Source organism: Thalia democratica, chromosome 9, assembly GCF_965202585.1.
Source record: "Thalia democratica chromosome 9, ktThaDemo2.hap1.1, whole genome shotgun sequence".
In the NCBI taxonomy this organism is placed as follows: Eukaryota; Metazoa; Chordata; class Thaliacea; order Salpida; family Salpidae; genus Thalia; species Thalia democratica.
Genome location: NC_139173.1, coordinates 35,359,841 through 35,379,117, shown reverse-complemented (window position 1 = coordinate 35,379,117; position 19,277 = coordinate 35,359,841). Strand labels below are relative to the sequence as shown.

Here is a 19,277-nt window from a genome sequence, read left to right as displayed (position 1 = left end):
ACAAATTTGTGATCATTTGAAGTTGAATTCTAGTTTCAGGTTGTAGAATTCATTTGAATTAATAATTTTTTGCTGTATTATATGGTTATACCACACAGTCTTCTGTATTAGTCTCAAAAGTTTATTATTTTTAACATTACCTGGGTCTATATGTTACTGATTTCATAAAACTGATCATGATAGTTCAACAGTTTTATTTAATTTATAATTTTCTATTTTTCACCCAAAATCTACCTTACCCAAAGTTTTCTAAAGCTTGTATTACTAAATTTCCTACCATAATCCACCAAATATGTAGACTTTTTAAATGACATGATCTTCATTAAGATATTAAGCAGTTGAACATTTTGTTAATATTTATCTTTAAGGTACTGATCCTGGAAGTGATAGTTCACCTAAACTTTTTATATATTTATTAAGTCTGAGAAAAGTTGGTAAAACAACCTGTTTTGCTTTCAATGTAATAAATTATAAAAACTATGTAACTTAATTAGTATATTTATTTAACTGTTTATATGTTATATATATACTTATATTTAGTTTTACAAAAATGTAAAACTAAAAAGTATTTTAATTAAATTTTTAGAAATATAGTTACCTTTGTATCAAAAACTTATAAAATTGTGCATTTTCTTCTTTATATTAGTTGGAAGAGAAGTCTTTTGTAATTTTTGTCAATAATTTAGCAATATAGATATTAAATGTATTTAAAACTTTATATAAATGTTTAGTTGTAAATAAAAGTGGTTGTATGTTTATGTAAATAAGTGCAATCTGTTTCAGAAAGTTTCAAATAAAATGAACCAAAACAACAATTATGCAAACGTAAACAACAGAAATAACTTTTCTCAACAACAAAATAGCATGCACCACCCAAACATGGGCTATCCTCCCCAAAATAACTATGGACCTCCACCACCCCAAAATAACATGAGACCACCTCCTAGCAACATGGGTCCACCTCCCCAAAATAATGCGGGTCCTCCGCCCCAAATGGGCCCTCCAATGGGAAACATGCAGCAAAATGGTCAGCAGCAGTTCCCAGGAATGAAGCAAAACAGCTTCAACAGCTTGCCTCCACAGCAGCAAGGTATGTTTTTGGTTGTTGTTTTGTTTAGAATGACAAAGAAAGTGTTTTTGGACATTTTAAATTAATTATGATAATAAAAATTTGTAGATGTTTTTTTTTATAGGTACAGGGTTGCCAAAAAACCTTGAAACCTGGAATTTGACAATTTAGGCTAAAATACCTGGATAACCTAGAATTTAGGAAATTTTGAAAACTAACCTGGAAAAACCTGGAATATTGAACAAAAATGACTTATAAATATGGACTTTTTAACATTATTTTACATGTTTAGTACAAAAAGATGTGCAAATTAAAATATTGCTACCTCTAAATTTTTTATTTACAACCAGGTTTTGGTGACAAAAATATTGCTACCTCTTCAAGTAGAATAAAATAATAAACTACAAACTGCACATAACAATGTTGCTTACCTGTAATGTTATTTATAATAAATGAATAATATAATAATTGCAAATAAAATATTTAGTTTGCACATCTATATTTAAATAAGCTCTTTACATTTCAGTAAATTGAGCAATCTTTTTTAGTTAACACAAATAACTTTATATACATATTAAATACTAAAATTTCAATTTGACTCAAAAATCTATCATATAGATAAAAAATATTTTTTATTAAAAACTACATTTAAAGTAGCTTTATAGCATATTTTCAAAGTTTTTATATTATTTAACACAGTTTCTTACCTTAAACTAAGCTTTAAACTAATTATAACCCCAAAAATGTGTACTTTTGAAAACCTTGAAATTTTTGCCTAAAACATTTGGCAACCCTGTAGGTATTTATAAGTAGTATTGGTTTATAGCCATTAGAGATTAGCTTATAATATTTGTATATTTTTTGATTAGCCATATATAATGAAAACACAATTTTAAACAAAGAGTTTTTAGTTGATTCATAGTGGGTTACACATATTCATCATTGAGCGCTTTTTGAATTCTGTTAATTTCCAGAATAGTTTGCTCAACGTTTTCTTTAGTCAATATAAATATTTAAACAACAGTATACCAAAGTTTAGAATGTTTTTTTTTGTAAATTAATAAGTGTTTTATTTTTAATTTTCATGACAATTTTTTGTTAATAATTAATTTAGTTCACCTTAAAAACTCATCTTAGTATTTTAATCTACTTGTGACAATTTGCACAGTATCATCATGTTGCAAATTTGCTTCTGTAGTTTTAATCAGTTTCTAAAAATTTAATTGTTTCCAGCATACACAAACGGTCCACCTTTAAACAAGCCACCAGCAAGTTACAACCCTGCAATGAATCCACAAGTATGTAAACTGGTTGATAATAAGTAAACAAATAAAATAAATAGTAATCTAAAATTTAACTGAGTTTTTGATGAATTTGATAATGTCGTGTTAGTGAGTTAATTTCTGTGTACAGTTAAGTAGCATAATTTGTAAATGACAATAATTAAAACTTTTAAAGTTGTCAGTTTATAATTAAAAAAAGTTTTATAACGTTATATTTTTAATAATTTTACTTGAGAAGTTAAATTTTTTTTTATTACTTTATTTTACTAAAAAAAACCTTGTTCATTGAAGCATTTTGATGTTTTCAGTAAAAGTTAATTATTTAAATAAATTTTAGTCTAAAGAAAAAGTTAATAAAAAAAAAGCAACTCTCAACAATTTTCAGGCTAACTTTTAATAAAGTTTGTAAAAACTCTATTTTTTAAGTGTTCATTAAATGCATTTACAATTATTTATTAAACACTATTGTTATTATTTATTAAATATTTTTACAGGCAAGCTTCAGGCCACCTAACATGACACCTCCCAGTGGCCAGCCGAATCCAAGCGGTTTGTCCAGACAAAATGGACCACCATCCCAACAAAACCCCCCACTAAACAACTTTGGGGCCCCACCAATGATGTCAAGACCGCCTAGCAACAAGCTTCCACCTAGCAACAGCTCCACCCCTCCAGCAAGAAACTCACCCATGCCTCAACAACAGCAACTTCCGCCTCAAAGCTACGGGGCCCCACCTAGCAACCAGTCCAGGCCTCCCATGGCAACAAGCCAACCACCAAGTGGGTTTCCAAGCAAAATGCCACCAATGCCAGGTCAACCTCAACCAGGACAGAACAGTTTTGGCCCACCACCAACTTCTATGGGGCAGAAACCCCAAAACATGCCACCGTTGCCAGGGCAACAGCAAAACCTTCCTCCCAAAGCGTTTGGAGCTCCCCCAGTTTTAGGTCAAAATCCAGGAATGCCACCAACAATGGGTCAGCGCCCAGGAATGCCTCCAATGCCAGGGCAGTCTTACCCTCCGTTACCAGGGCAACAAGTCAAACCCCCACCACCAAGCAACGGGCCCATGCCACCCCAGAACAACGGACGTCCTCCAATGCCTAATCAGAATTTAGGTGCTCCCCCCATGCAGGGACAATCTGTGCCACCTCCTCCAATGTCAGGGATGCCACCCATGCCAGGACAGAACGCTCCTCCGTTGCCAGGGCAGCAGTATCCCGGGTTCCCACCCCAACCAGGTCAGCAACGCCCGACGGGTTTCAATGGAGGTCACATGCCACCTGGACCTAATGGCAGGCAGCAAGGTAAAATATTTATGCATTAATAACAAAAGTGTTGAATACTAGTTGATATATTCTCAATGGATATGTTTGTAATATCATAATGATACTTAAGGTCAGGTGAACTATCTGCATTAAAAAAAATAAGGTTTTGAATATTGATAACATAAACATTAAAAACTAGTTTACTTCATAACCATTCTATCAATGAATTGCCTAACAAATATTTGTAGATTAAATTAGAAAGTCTTAAATTGTCCTCTTTTTTTTATTAAATGTTAACTAGTGTTTATATATTCATACTTGATCATTATGTAAATCTAGTTAAGAATCCTTGTGAGTAAGTTTAACACAACTTGTTTCGCAGCGTATGTTTAAAGCTTTTACTTGTTTTTACTGTTAATAAAGTTGATAATAATTTTTCTACAGCATACCCGCCTGGATACAACAACATGAACAACGGTATGATGAACATGAGTCTCGGTAGAGAACAACCAATCAATCTCTGTCAGGTGTGTGAAGTTTGTTATTAGTTTTTTATTTGAGCATCTTTGAATATTTAACAATTATGTGCTTTCACAGTCCTGAAATTTAGTAAATCTTACTCATTTAGTGTGTTTGTTACTGAATGAGTAAAACACTTATAATTTTTTATATGAAACCTTGAAACATTGTTTAATAGTTTTATCTTGATTTGGTTCATAAACTTTATTGTTAAAATTGGTTGAGCATATTAAAGTTTATTATATAAAGATTCTTATTTTCCTTGTTTTTATTGAGCAATTGTAGATATGTAGAAATTTTAAAGTTTCAAAATATTCTTGGTACATTATTAAGCAAACAAGTTTTATACGTTTGTTTTATATTTTTATTACCTTACAGGCCAACTGTGATGTGTTTCCAAAGAAGAAGGAAAGAGAGCTGCCAGTTGCGTTTGAAACAGCAAATGACGACAGAAGCAGACTGGTTCCGCCAAACAGGACCAACTGTAATCCTGAGTTAGTATTTTATTTGCAAATAGTTTATGTGTAAATTACAAAGTACTTTCGAACTTTTAATTGAATTTGACCACCGACAGTGGTAAACTTTTATCTAAGAAAGTAAAACATTAAGGATCAAAGTATGATTAGGGTTCATATTTCGTTTGAAAATTTGTATTTAAATGTGCTTATATTTGCTAAAAATAGTATTAATTTAATATACCTTTTCAATAATTAATCAATATTTTCCAAACAGTGTGATGAGGTGCACATTGAAGTCAATTCCAACAACTCAGAAGTTACTGACGAAAGTAAAACTTCCATTCGGATTAGTAATTCATCCTTTCAAGGACCTCAGCTCCCTTCCAGTTATCACTGCAGGTATTTATTTGAATTGAAGCTCAACTGCTGTGTTGTTTAGTTGAATGATACTTGAGTATTTAAAAAATATTAATCATCTGCCTTATAAATATGCATGTTGTAATTAAAATCTCATAATTCCACTGCCTGTAATTACTGCAGGTACTTATTTGAATTGGTTAAATACGAACAAATACGTATGCCATATAACTACATATTTTAAAGGATTTTTTTTTATTTTTTTTCCAGTTATTACTGCAGATAAAAGTATGTTTATTTAGGGGAATTTCTTATATCTGTGTAGTCAGACCCCTGTGTCAATGAATGCACTTATCTTCCCAGATTATTAAATCTGTTAAACAATTGCATTAATAGGTAGAAGGTTTTTAAGTATACCCATGTTTATCAACAATAACTAATTAAACCTTCTCGATTCTTAGAAATAAATGATTTGATTAGAAAATTCAATAATTAAAAACAATTCAACTACATAAAGTGTTTATACTTAATATTTTTCCGTGTAAATAGTTCCAAACAGACAAAACGCGTATCCTTCAGGTACCATCACCAGGTGTCGCCGCTGCAGGACCTACATCAACCCCTTTGTTTCGTTCACCGAGAACGGCAGGAAATGGAGGTGCAACATCTGCTACTCGCTGAACGACACCCCTGAAGAGTTTCAGCACCACCCCGTTACCAAGACGTTCGGGGAGCCTCACACCAGGCCAGAGTGCACGAATTCGACTATTGAGTTCATTGGTTAGTTGTTTTTGGTGCTGTTAAAAAGTTTTATGGGATTAAGGGGATTTTTGAGTTACTAAAACGTATGGGGAGCCTCACACCAGGCCAGAGTGCACGAATTCAACTATCGAGTTTATCGGTTAGTTGTTTTTGATGCTGTTAGGAAGTTTTATGGGATTAAGGGGATTTTTTGAGTTACTAGAACGTATGGGGAGCCTCACACAAGGCACGAGTGCACGAATTCGACTATCGAGTTTATCGGTTGGTTGTTTTTGATGCTGTTAAGAGGTTTTATGGGTTTTAGGGGATTTTTTGAGTTACTAGAACGTATGGGGAGCCTCACACCAGGCCAGAGTGCACGAATTCGGCCATCGAGTTTATTGGTTAGTAGTTTTTGATGCTGTTAAGAGGTTTTATTGGGTAAAGGGTTTTTTGAGTTACTAAAATGTATGGGGAGCCTCACACTAGGCCCGAGTGCACGAATTCGACTATCGAGTTTATCGGTTAGAATAATTGTTTTTATTTTAAATTAAGGGGTTTTATTGGAGTTGATGAGTTTTGTGGGCTACTGGGTTTAGAGCGTCTCATACAAGGTTAGAGTGCACGAATAGTACGGTTGAGTTAATTGGTAAATTGTTTTTTAGAGTTAAATGAGTTTTTACTGGTTACAAAGACGTTTAGGGAGCCCCATGCAATATCTGAGTATGCCATATCCACCACTGGATTAACTGGTACAGTATGTAGCACAACTAAGTGTGTCAGGTTGTCGTTTGTTTAGTGATTTTAATAGTGATTTAGGTGATTTTATTGGTTATTTAGGCGTGTTGTTGGAGCCTTTAAGTTGATATTTATTGATTTTTTTCACTTTTTTATTACTGTTATAGTTTTTGGATTAAATTCATGTCTTGTATACAGTGAATTGGGTAAAGATGTTCAGGGTTCGAAACACCTGTTGCATTAACGCTATTATGGATAATATATGAAAAGTTTTATCATTTATAATATTCTATAATCTTTTCCTAATGAATACACCATTTTTATTGAACTTTTTATTTAAAAATGTATAAACATATAAAAAACAATCTGATTAAGTATAAAAGTATTTATCAGTTTTTGTTTGTATTAATTTACGTTTTATATATAACTAAAAAAAGTAAGGTAAGAGTATAAAATTATTATTTAAAGCTATAAAAATTATACAAAGACAATTAAAAACCAAACAAATAAATGCATTTTTTAAAGCTTTTATAATTTTCTAATCTGAGTTTTTTTTTTAAAACAAGTCATGATGCTTTTAATGATAATTAGTTGTTTGCTTAAACCCACTTTAAAGTTAAATTAAATAAAAGTTTTTAGCTTCTTTTCAAAAATACTTATTTTTATTGATTTATTACTTATTACGTTTATTTTTCTTCATTTTATAAAATTCAAAATATTTTTGTTATTGTCTGCTTTTCATTCATAAATTCCTAACCTGTTTTGAATATTGTTCTATTGATTAAAATTCTTTTGTTAGTTCGGAATGTCGATTTTTTTTGTAAATGTAGTACATTTTAACTTAAAATTTGTTAATAGTTTGCAATTAATTACTTTTTTTTTACATATTTTAAGTTATTAATTCATTTGAACGATAAATTTGTAAAAATGAATTTTATACGAAACATTTTAATTTTAAAAATTTTGCGGTGAGTTTTGTTAGTAAATAGTTGACAAAATTATAAGAACTTGACTTTTATTACTATCAAAATACTTATATAATATTTTATTTAATTACTTATTTATCATGAATTTTGACTTTTTTTAATATTTTACTTGAATGATCACTTTCGTTAAAACCATTTATATTCTTAAAAATTATTAATAAATTATATTTCAATTTCTGGTTGAGTAATTTTATAAAAATTCATGCTACTTAACTTCTATTACAATATCAAGTTACTCATATTGTTTCGATATAAATGTTTATACCCATTGTAGTTTTTGATAAGTTTAATATATTTTTAAATTTTCAGTAAGTTTTATTGAAAATTTTTATTGTTTTTTTAAGTTTGGGTTTTTCTTCTTTCAAGCTTGTTGATTTATTTTTATTACAAATAGTAATGAGTATCGAATTACTCATGAAATTTCATCAAAAATTCGGCCGAACCAAAAGTCCAACGTTCAAAAACTCATTCTCTCGAAATTTTGAAAAAAGAAAAAACTTTTAATTCTCTCGTTTTTAAGTTTCAAGTAAAATCAACGTGTCTGATTACCGAAGCGTGACGAAGTTTTAAGCCAATGAGAAGCGAGTATCTTACGCAACACATTTGCGCTCGCATATAATTTTTTGTGTATTCCATATGCTTTCGTATGTGTGGTAAGCGCTTAATTCGATTTCAAGTGTTTTTTGGAAACTTTTAAAATTGAATACGCACTCTAAAATAGAATTTATTTTATTAAAGTTAAAATTATAATAAAGCATACTTGTTTAAAAGTTTGTTTTAATCAAAAAAAACTCTATTTCATATTATTTTGTTATTGCGCCTAATTCGGCTTTAAGTATTTCATGGATTGTTGTATATTAAAAACATACACTTTAAAATCTTGCTTTAAAAAAGTTGCTTTTAAAAGGTTGCTTTTCTTTAAAATTTGATCTTCAAGTTTCATGCGCTTGAAGATCTCATGCATATATTATGACAAGTTTGATGTTTGTATTTAAATATTTTTGTTTATCAAAGATAACGATTTTAATCACAATATATATATATATATATAAATAATTTACTGTTATTTTGTGATTTGAAAGAAAAACATACTATCAAGTTTATATTTGGAACCTTTATTCCAATGAACCTTTTTATATTTTCACATAAAACTTTAATTTATTCTTTAAAACACATTTAAAGTATCATATTTACCCAAAAAAAACATTTGAGTATACAAGGTCAATAATTAATTTTTATTTAATTCCACTTTATAAATTGATTTTTATGAATCGTCTGCTGCACAAAAATTCAAAAAAAAAAAATTCAATGATGTTGCAAACAGTTAATTCATTGATATCGTTTGAAGTATTATGACGATAAATTATTTTACCCTTATATTATATTTTTATTCACACAAAAACATATTGATTTTCATCAATTGTTGACTACTTCAATGGGAAATTTTTCAATATAATTTCCCACAATATTAATTAGTATCATTTAAAAAAAATTGTTTGTTAATCTTATTTTATCCGAAGTACAATTATCATAAGTATAATAATTTTGTACTATTAAATGTATTTTTTTGTAAAAAAACAGTGTTTTCATGAGTTGTTTACTATACTTGTCAATGCAATTTTCCAGTAAATTAATTTCTCACAACTGAGTTATTATGACGTGTATATGTAAGCACTTGTTAACCATGACGTTTCTGTTTTGTTGTTTATTTACTTTGATTATTTACTTATGGTGTGTTTACTTATAAATTACAGTAAATAATGACTTTGTACTGTTAAGCAGTTTAAAATTATAAATTACATGGAGTAGTTTTGATACTTAAAAAAAAGTTGTTAAAAAATATTTTCAATTAATTTTTCTGCATCTTTTATTTAAACAACTTAATTTTAACTTTTTATTTTATTTTTTTGTTATTTATTTACTTTAATTACAATTTCGTGTAATTAAAGTAAATAAACTTTTAGTGTGTTTGATTATCAATTACTATAAATAGTGACTTTGTGCTATTAAGCAACTTAAAAAGTAGTTATGTTAAATGAAATAATGTTCTTGAAATTTTGCATTTTATTAAAATAATATTTGCACCTCTATACTGTACATTTTATCTTTGAAATATCATTTTAGCTACTTATTTTTCACTCTTATTTATTTACTTTGTATATTTACCTGGATAAATAGTGACTTAGTGCTATAAAGCAACGCTAAAAAAAGTATTTCACGGAATAGCCCTTATACATTGAAAAAATGTTTTCTGTTGTTAAAGAAATTTCCAATCATTTTGTCTGCATCTTATATTTTTAATCATCTATTTTCATTCTTATTTATTTACTTTTTAAACATTCTATGAAATAGACCTAATAAATAAAAATGTTTTTTTGTTAATGTTAATTTCCAATAGTTTTTGCATCTTATATTTTAAATCATCTATTTTCATTCTTATTTATTTGCTTCGTAAATTTACCTGGAGTGTTTTCAATTTGCTCTCTGGGGAAATGATGTTGTTTTCGGTTAATTGAAGCAGAAAAACCGTTATCATGCAAAATACCAAATAGTTTACATGAAATTGTAAGTTTACATGAAATTGTAAGTGGTTTTACGAACAAGAATTTTAAACGTTGAGTTTTAAAGTGTAAAAGTTTGTTATTTGAAAAAGCTAATAAATTTCAAAAAACAAAATATTTGCTTTTGTAATGTTTGCTCTTTGGCTTTTTTTTCAATAAACATTAAAGTACGACAAACAAATTCAATACCAATTTTAAAATGATCAAAAATAGTAATTTATTAACTAAATGGTAAAATTCAACGTATCTTGGTTTACTCATTTTAACGTTTTTAAACTAATTTTCTAAGCAATTCAGCTTGTTGTATAGTAATGAAATTTTGCTTTTAATAATTTCCTGTTATATACCTACTTGTCAAAAGCTTACAACACATTGTAAAATATACTGTATACTTTTTTTCTATCTTGTATAGATTATAAATCAGTGTAATTAAATTTTAGATTTTGCACAAAAACGCATTATTGGTATAAAAAAGTAGAAACAATAATTAATTTTCTTTGTTTTAAACTTCTCTCTGTGTGATTTTTTTTGTTATAAAATTTTAATCGTGAAGTTTTAATAAAATATAATTTTTGAAACGTCTTCAATACCTTTTATAAAGTACGGCAGTTTTTGAATACTAAGGACCTTTGCAACGTAAATTTTTCTCAAACTAATTTCAATGGCAAGTGGTTTATCATTTTAATGGTATTATAATAGTAGCTTGTATTTTGTATTTTGCTAATTTACCTTTAAAATTAAATTGTAATTTAGTTTGTCTAGCAGCTCCACAGGAATACTTGTTAAGACCACTGCAACATTTATATACCGTACTTTATTGTTAAAACTAGTATAAAATGACTATAGTGTACAACTTATTTTTAGCTTCACAAGAATATATGTTAAGTTACCCTCAACCAGATATGTCTAATTTTGCTGAATAATTAATACAAATAATTATAATCATTGTTTTCACTCACAGCACCACAAGAGTACATGTTGAGACCACCACAACCGGCCGTATACCTGATTTTGTTGTTAAAACTAGTATAGAATCAATATAATATATAACTTATTCTATTCACAGCACCACAAGAGTACATGTTGAGACCACCTCAACCGGCCGTATACCTGATTTTGTTGTTAAAACTAGTATAGAATCAATATAATATATAACTTATTCTATTTTTAGCTCCACAAGAGTACATGTTGAGACCACCTCAACCGGCCGTATACCTGATTTTGTTGTTAAAACTAGTATAGAATCAATATAATATATAACTTATTCTATTTTTAGCTCCACAAGAGTACATGTTGAGACCACCTCAACCGGCCGTATACCTGATTTTGTTGTTAAAACTAGTATAGAATCAATATAATATATAACTTATTCTATTTTTAGCTCCACAAGAGTACATGTTGAGACCTCCACAACCGGCCGTATACCTGATTTTGTTGTTAAAACTAGTATAGAATCAATATAATATATAACTTATTCTATTTTTAGCTCCACAAGAGTACATGTTGAGACCTCCACAACCGGCCGTATACCTGATTTTGTTGTTAAAACTAGTATAGAATCAATATAATATATAACTTATTCTATTTTTAGCTCCACAAGAGTACATGTTGAGACCTCCACAACCGGCCGTATACCTGATTTTGTTGTTAAAACTAGTATAGAATCAATATAATATATAACTTATTCTATTTTTAGCTCCACAAGAGTACATGTTGAGACCACCTCAACCGGCCGTATACCTGATTTTGTTGTTAAAACTAGTATAGAATCAATATAATATATAACTTATTCTATTTTTAGCTCCACAAGAGTACATGTTGAGACCACCTCAACCGGCCGTATACCTGATTTTGTTGTTAAAACTAGTATAGAATCAATATAATATATAACTTATTCTATTTTTAGCACCACAAGAGTACATGTTGAGGCCACCTCAACCGGCCGTATACCTGATTTTGTTGTTAAAACTAGTATAGAATCAATATAATGTATAACTTATTCTATTTCTAGCCCCACAAGAGTACATGTTGAGACCTCCACAACCGGCCGTATACCTGATTTTGTTGTTAAAACTAGTATAGAATCAATATAATATATAACTTATTCTACTCACAGCACCACAAGAGTACATGTTGAGACCTCCTCAACCGGCCGTATATCTGATTTTGTTGTTAAAACTAGTATAGAATCAATATAATATATAACTTATTCTATTTCTAGCCCCACAAGAGTACATGTTGAGACCTCCACAACCGGCCGTATACCTGATTTTGTTGTTAAAACTAGTATAGAATCAATATAATATATAACTTATTCTATTTCTAGCCCCACAAGAGTACATGTTGAGACCTCCACAACCGGCCGTATACCTGATTTTGTTGGACGTTTCACATTCAGCAGTTGAAACCGGGTACCTCGAAATTGTTTGCCAGGTTCGTAAATTGTTTGTTGTTTATTATTTTACATATATATATTGGATGCTTATAAGGCACCTTATAGTAAAATATTAATTTATTTTAATGTGGTTTTATAGTTTTGAAATTAAAATAGTTTTTTAAAATTAAAAGAGTATTTACCAAAATAGTATGTTGAACTAAAAGTTGGTTAGTTTTATATATTTGGTGCTTATAAAATTTAGTTTATCTTATTCTGGTTTTATAGTTTTAAAATTTGAAACACTTTTACACTTATTTTAAAATATTTACGAAAGTAGCAGTGTTTGTTAATGAAAAAACCATAAGTTATATGATGACTAAGAACCATTTTGTATTGAATTATAAAATCAAATAATTGAAAGTTTATTTTAACAAAGTATTGTGAATATCCGGAAATTTAATGAGTAAGAAAGTGTGTTAAAGCCTAGTTTCCTGTTAATAACTAAAAAAAGTAAATTAAAACTTTTAAAAGTTATGAAAATTTTTGAGTACATAAAATTTACAAAGTTTTATTTTGTAGTAAAACATGATCTAGTTTTACAAATAAATCATTATAGTAAACATTGTATGTTTTTTTCATTGTTTTTATAGTTAAAATTTCATTTTTTTTTTAATAACAAATCATAATATAAAAAATCAAGAATTTAAATTCTGTTAGGCTAAGAAAATTTGTTATTCTTAATACTTCATATAAAATATGTCATTCAAAACAGATCTTTAGTGACCAAGTTGTTTTAACTATTTAAACAATGATAAGCTTTACAAATCATATAAGAAGACAAATTTTTTTTTTCGACAAGTTTCTGTATATTAATTGTAAACATTATTAAAATCATATCTTAATCATAGAGCCTAATTAAAAACTTGAAAAAATTATGTTTTTTTTTGTTGTAAACATTATTTACATGTGTTTTTATATTACATAGTTGTACGCTCAGATAAAGTTAACATATTTATTTGATCATTATTTAACTCAATATTTTTATATCACAGAGCTTAATTGAAAACTTGGACAAGCTACCTGGTGACAAGCGAACAATGATCGGATTTCTGTCTTACAACAGAACTATTCAGTTCTACAAAATATCTGAGGAACAATCTCAGCCCCAGATGATAATAGTGTCTGATGTAGAAGGTAATATTTATTATTAATGTATTTGATACAATTGCAACCTCGATAAAAGTTTTTTGCTCGAAATTGAACTTGCTTTGAAATTGAGTTGCTTCAAACTATAATTAATAAATTACAGTAAAAAGTTGACCAAGTTTGAAAAAGTATAAGACTAACAACCAATAAAATTATTTTAGTGTTACAAGTCAAAGTGTCAATTGTTAAAAATTAAACTAATCATTTATGTAAAACTCATACAAGTATATGTCAACGTTGCCTTAATTTAAAAGTTTAAAATTTATTGTTTTTAACTGGTAAGCTTTTTATGCCATAGCTTTTTATTTTGCACAACTATTTAAATTTTTTATAAATTGTTTTTGCAAATGGGTGCAAAAGCCATGAAGTTTTGGTGGTTTGTTACGTCATAATATGTTCTACTTACTAATGAAAAGTTTGCTAGAAACATTTATTTTCAAATTTTTTAGTCAGGTTTCAGTTTGTACAAGTTTTTATAAAAAAGTTTGTTATTCTACAACCTTTTTTAGTGAAACTAGAACTAAAATTTAAAATAATACTACAAACCATTTTTATGAACATACTAGTACGACAAGAAAAAATGTTTTAATCAATTAACTGCAGAATATTTTTAAAATTTAAATTGATTTGATTGAGATTATTAACAACTATGAATGCAGAAATTTGTAATTTAAAATTTATTTCTCATTGAAAATTAATTAAGTAAGTTTCTAAACTTTTTTGCATTAAAAAAAAAAGATATTTTTTTTATTCAAACTCAAAAATTTATAGATATTTGCTAAACTAAAAAATGAAACATTTTTGTGGTATTATTGTTCATTTTGAAACTCAAAACCATGTGCAAAGTATCAAATATTTTGCATTCGATTAATAATATTTTTCTCAATATAATCCTTGTGTTGATGCCAAATTCTTTATACTATCGAGAAAATCAATGTTATTACGAAATAGCTGGTTGTTTACAATTATTTATGAGTTCCAGGCGTGGCAACAATTTGAATTTATAATACGGCTTCTGATAGTTCGAAATATTGATAATGTGTTTTATTATTCTGATATAAGAAGGTATGTGTAAGTCAAAATTTTAAGTTGTGTTTAAATAGATTTTTTTTAGTACAGTAAAAGTCAGTTTAATACAATGAAATAACAATGATATAAAGTTTTTTATTTAGGAAGTATGCAGCTTTTAAAAGTTGACTACTGTTTTTTTTTAAGTTTTTTAAATTAAAGTTTAAGTTTGAAAAAAGTTCAGTATAATAAAAATATATAAACAGTGCAATGTTCTATCAATGTATTTTAAGTAAGATAAAGATTTAAAATGTAATATACAACAAAAATTATAACATTACACAAAAAGTATTCAATACATAAGCAAGTTTTAATTGTTATTAATTAGTAATACAAAGTGTACATTGTGTGCATAAGTTGTTTTTAAACAGTCATCAAAAAACTTATATTATACTCAAGATTGTTGTTTTTTACTTTACTGAAACTTATTACTTATGCAAGACAAGCACTTAAAACGTGCTTCTAGCTTAAAAACAATGCAAATAAGCTTTCAACTATTATGGTCTAAAATTATCTTTTACATTTTTTTTTCAAAAATGTTGTTTTAATAAAGCTTATGTAAGGCATGTGCTTTAAACACTGATGACTGCATGCAATAAGTTTTAATACAAATGCAAAATAGGTTCTAATACAAAAATTAATTTGTATTTAAAAATTTTCAAAAGTTTGTCCCGTTTAAGACTGTTAAAAGTTTAATTAGTTTTAAACAATTGATTAAGATTAAGTTTTTTTTTATAATACTTATAAGTTGTATAAAAAGTTTTTGTAAACAAAATCAAGAATTGAAATGTGCTAAGTATTAATTTTAAACTTGTAACTTAATCATAAGTTCCAACTAATTCAAATAACTCTTGTATGTTAGAAATAATTGGTGAACAAACTAAAATTTGTTTCGACTTAAAATCAAGTTGAGTTAGAAACACATTTTCAAGAAAAATATTTTTTGAAGCACTTGATCATAGTGAAAATGAAAACTTTTGGTGTCGTAAAAAGCTTATTGAGTTCAAAATGAGCGATCAGTCTTTGTTAAGTAATAATGTATCATAGTTAAAAGGTTTTATGAATTACATTCTTGTTCGGTGTAATTATGTGCAAAATATTTGTTAAAAACTAAAAATAGTTTTACAGTTGAGTTTATAACCAATGTTTATGTATATACCAAATTATTACTTTGTGCTTAAAATTTTTCTGTTGAGAAACATACTAAGATAAGTAGGTAATAAGAAAATAATCAAAACTAGCTTTACAACAAGTTAACCTCATAACAGAAAACTTTTTTTTATATTTACATGAATCGAAATATATTGCATAACTTATGTTTATAAATTATATAAAAATAAACGTTATTAGATGACTTTATACCAACTGCTGAGAACTTCTTTGCAAATTTCCACGAATGAAGAATAATCAATTGTCTTTAAATGTATATATATAATAATAAAAACAAGTATGTTAAATCACTTTTTCATTTCAGACGCATTCATTCCAACTATTTATACTTACTGCTAAGAACTTATTAACTATTAAAATAAATAAACATACGAGTTTAAAATAATTGATATATACCAACAGACTAATATTAGATACTTGTTTTTTTACTACAGACGCCTTTTAACTAACAAATGACAACTGCTTAGTAAATTTGCACGAATCTAGAATACTTTAAATTGTTTTCCAGTTAATAAATACTATTTTATACTTAAACGAAATATTTATACTTTACAGATGCCTTCATTCCAACTGCTGAGAACTTGCTAGTAAACTTGCACGAATGCAAGGAACAGGTCGTTGAGTTCTTGAACGATCTTCCTTCGGTGCATCAGACACCAGATTCTCCTTACGACGATGCGGACACATATTCATCACTGGGAGCAGCCATGAAGATCTCAGTCGAGATGATGGTTTGTTATATAAAATATATATTTGTTTATTTATCTCCAAGTTTTTTTTTTTATTATATTAACACATGCTCTTATTTGAGAGCTACTCTTAAAATTTCTGTAGAAATGATGGTTTGTTGCATTAAATTTGTTTTGTTAAACTCATCTTTGGGAGCAGTTAAAATGTCTGTTGAAATATTGTATAATTATTTTATATAGGTATATTAATTATTTTTTTATACAAAACAATTTTAGTTATTTTTATTCTGTATTTGTAGCAGCTCTTAATACAATCCCTTGAAATGTTGTTTGATTAATTTGATTTTAAGTTGTTTTGTTTGTTTTTTGACTAGTAATTATTTGTTTTAAATGATATAAACACTTATGCAATTTCGGAGCTCTTCTTGTTTTGAAATTATGGTAAAAATTTTTAAGTTTTATTTGATACAAGTGTTTGAAAAACTTATCCAAGTCTCAATTTTTATAAAAATTAAATCAATTTTGGCTTACAAGCTTATGAAGTAATTTTTAGTTGTAATTTAAAGAAACTAAGGCTGACCTTATGTTTTCGCTTTTGTGGTTTCTTATTGGATTAATATTTTTTTACATACGACAATTAAAACACAAACTCAAAATTAATTAATTTTTAATCATAATTTAAACGACTCAAATACTCATTGTAAAACGCTTTACGACAAGTTTTTATTAATAACTAGATAATGCTAACAAAATATAAAATTATTTTATAGCTCAAGTTGTAATCAACTGTATCTATATATGTTATGCATAGTTAACAAAATGGTTTTAATTTTCAAAGTAAGTTTATTCCAATAAATAGAATTTTACTTTTATTTATATTATGCTTAGCCCAGATAAGTTATCTCATATCAGTTAAAATTATCAGTCGCAACAGGATATATTACTTTTACTCAAAATTGATTGATTTTTTACTAAAATATTTGTAACTCATTGCTACAGCTTGTTAAAGTCGATCATTAGTGCATTTTTTTTGTAGTAAGTTAATTTAGCTGTTTTTTGACACATTTATTTTAAAAGTTTATAATTTTTTGTAATTAGCTACTATCTTATATTATGTTTAAGTAACTATAAAACTTTGAAATATTCTTTTTAAGTTTTTACAAAAATAAATTAAGTTTTTTTTATCAAGCTATCACTAATTTTTCGGTAAAATAAAGTCTTAATTAACAACTTATAAGTTGATAAACTATTTACTAAAAGTACACAAGACACTCAATATATACAAAGTTATAAAGGAAAAAAAAATAAATTAAAAATTGTAACATAGGTAAATATTTTTATCACTTTTGTTAAAAAAAATAGATATTATGTTATTTTCCGAAAGTATCAATGTTTTTTCTTTATTTTAATGCTTTTAACACTAAAAACATAAGTTTTTCAAGTTTGTTAAAACATTACCATTATTTGCTAATAAATATTCCTGATTTTTTTAAACTCAAAATTTTGAAGAACTGCACAAATTTAAAGCCACATCTAGATACACATCTGTATCATTTAATTGACTTTTTAATTTTATCGACATAATTCAACAAACATTATTTGAATATATATCATCAAACCTTCTTTCCCGTTTACAACAAAAAAAGTATAACCAACAAAATGTTTGTTGTTCTTGACACAAAAAGACCAGTGGTAGAATCAGGGTGTTTCGAAAAAAAAAATTATACTAAAGTATAAATTTATCATACATTTGTGCATGAAAATAATTAGATTATTTCCACAGAAAAAGACTGGCGGTAGGATAAGTGTGTTCCAGCAGTCGATGCCATCAATAGGACCCGGCAAGCTTCAACCCAGGGAGGACCCTAACAAGAGAGCCGCCCAGGAAATAAGCTCCATTTTGTTGAGGGCGTCGACTGATTTCTACACCCAGATGGCGCTGGAGAGTCAGTCCAGTCAGGTTGGTGTGACGTCACAATATAAATTTAGTTTTAATATAAATAATTAATATGATTTTACAAAATATGTTTTTATCATTATTAATTATCCGACGAAATCTTGTGTTTTCCTGTAAAACGTCGACCTTTGGTATATTTATCCAATAAATTAAAAAATTAAAACTACTTTAATAAAATAAAATGATGAATAAGTCTAAAAGAAGTAAAATAAGATCATAATTTACCTAGTAGTAAAAAGTGAGAAGCTTGTATGTACTCAGGGTAGAAAGCCTTTGAAACAGTAAAACACTTGAAAAATCAAACACTTTTTTCTGGTGCAATAATAGATTAGATAGGTAGCAATATAAATAAAATACTAATTTTATGTGTTGTACCCGAAAACCAGCCAACAAGAGATACTCCACCTCCGGTAAGACTTATTAAAACTTCCATATTTAATTAAAACAAATAAATACAATGAACAGGGTTGCCAATAAACCTGAGAACCAGGAATTTGACAATTTAGGCTAAAAAACCTGGAATTTGACAAATAAGAAAACTAAATAAACCTGGAATTTTGAACAAAACTCATTAAAACTTTTAACATGTAAAGTATTAAAATTTTGATTTGACACAAAAAATATATCATATAAAATAAAAATTTTTTCGTCATCATACTTTTTTTTTACTTTAAAAAACATTTCAAAGTAGCTTTAGAGTATCTTTTCAATGTTTTTTTTTTATTATTTAACACAGTTCTTATCTTAAACTTAATTTTAAACTTAAAATAGACCCAAAAATGTGTACTTTTAAAAACCTGGAGAAAAATTTCCAAAAACCTTTGGCAAC

The 19,277-nt window shown here is 27.5% G+C and overlaps 1 protein-coding gene across 1 annotated transcript in view; it reads left to right on the top strand.

The window, feature by feature from the left end:
* The first annotated feature begins 788 nt into the window (after window positions 1–788).
* The window catches only part of LOC145844369 (protein transport protein Sec24A-like), a 39,833-nt gene continuing 21,344 nt past the window's right edge, over window positions 789–19,277 (top strand). The window contains exons 1-11 of the mRNA XM_082951766.1: window positions 789–1,090; window positions 2,303–2,367; window positions 2,847–3,660; window positions 4,066–4,148; window positions 4,519–4,634; window positions 4,873–4,997; window positions 5,535–5,735; window positions 12,308–12,414; window positions 13,411–13,552; window positions 16,358–16,533; window positions 18,275–18,451. Coding sequence (XP_082807892.1) covers window positions 799–1,090; window positions 2,303–2,367; window positions 2,847–3,660; window positions 4,066–4,148; window positions 4,519–4,634; window positions 4,873–4,997; window positions 5,535–5,735; window positions 12,308–12,414; window positions 13,411–13,552; window positions 16,358–16,533; window positions 18,275–18,451 — 2,298 coding nt within the window. The 5' untranslated portion in view covers window positions 789–798. The remainder of the gene's footprint in view (window positions 1,091–2,302; window positions 2,368–2,846; window positions 3,661–4,065; window positions 4,149–4,518; window positions 4,635–4,872; window positions 4,998–5,534; window positions 5,736–12,307; window positions 12,415–13,410; window positions 13,553–16,357; window positions 16,534–18,274; window positions 18,452–19,277) is intronic.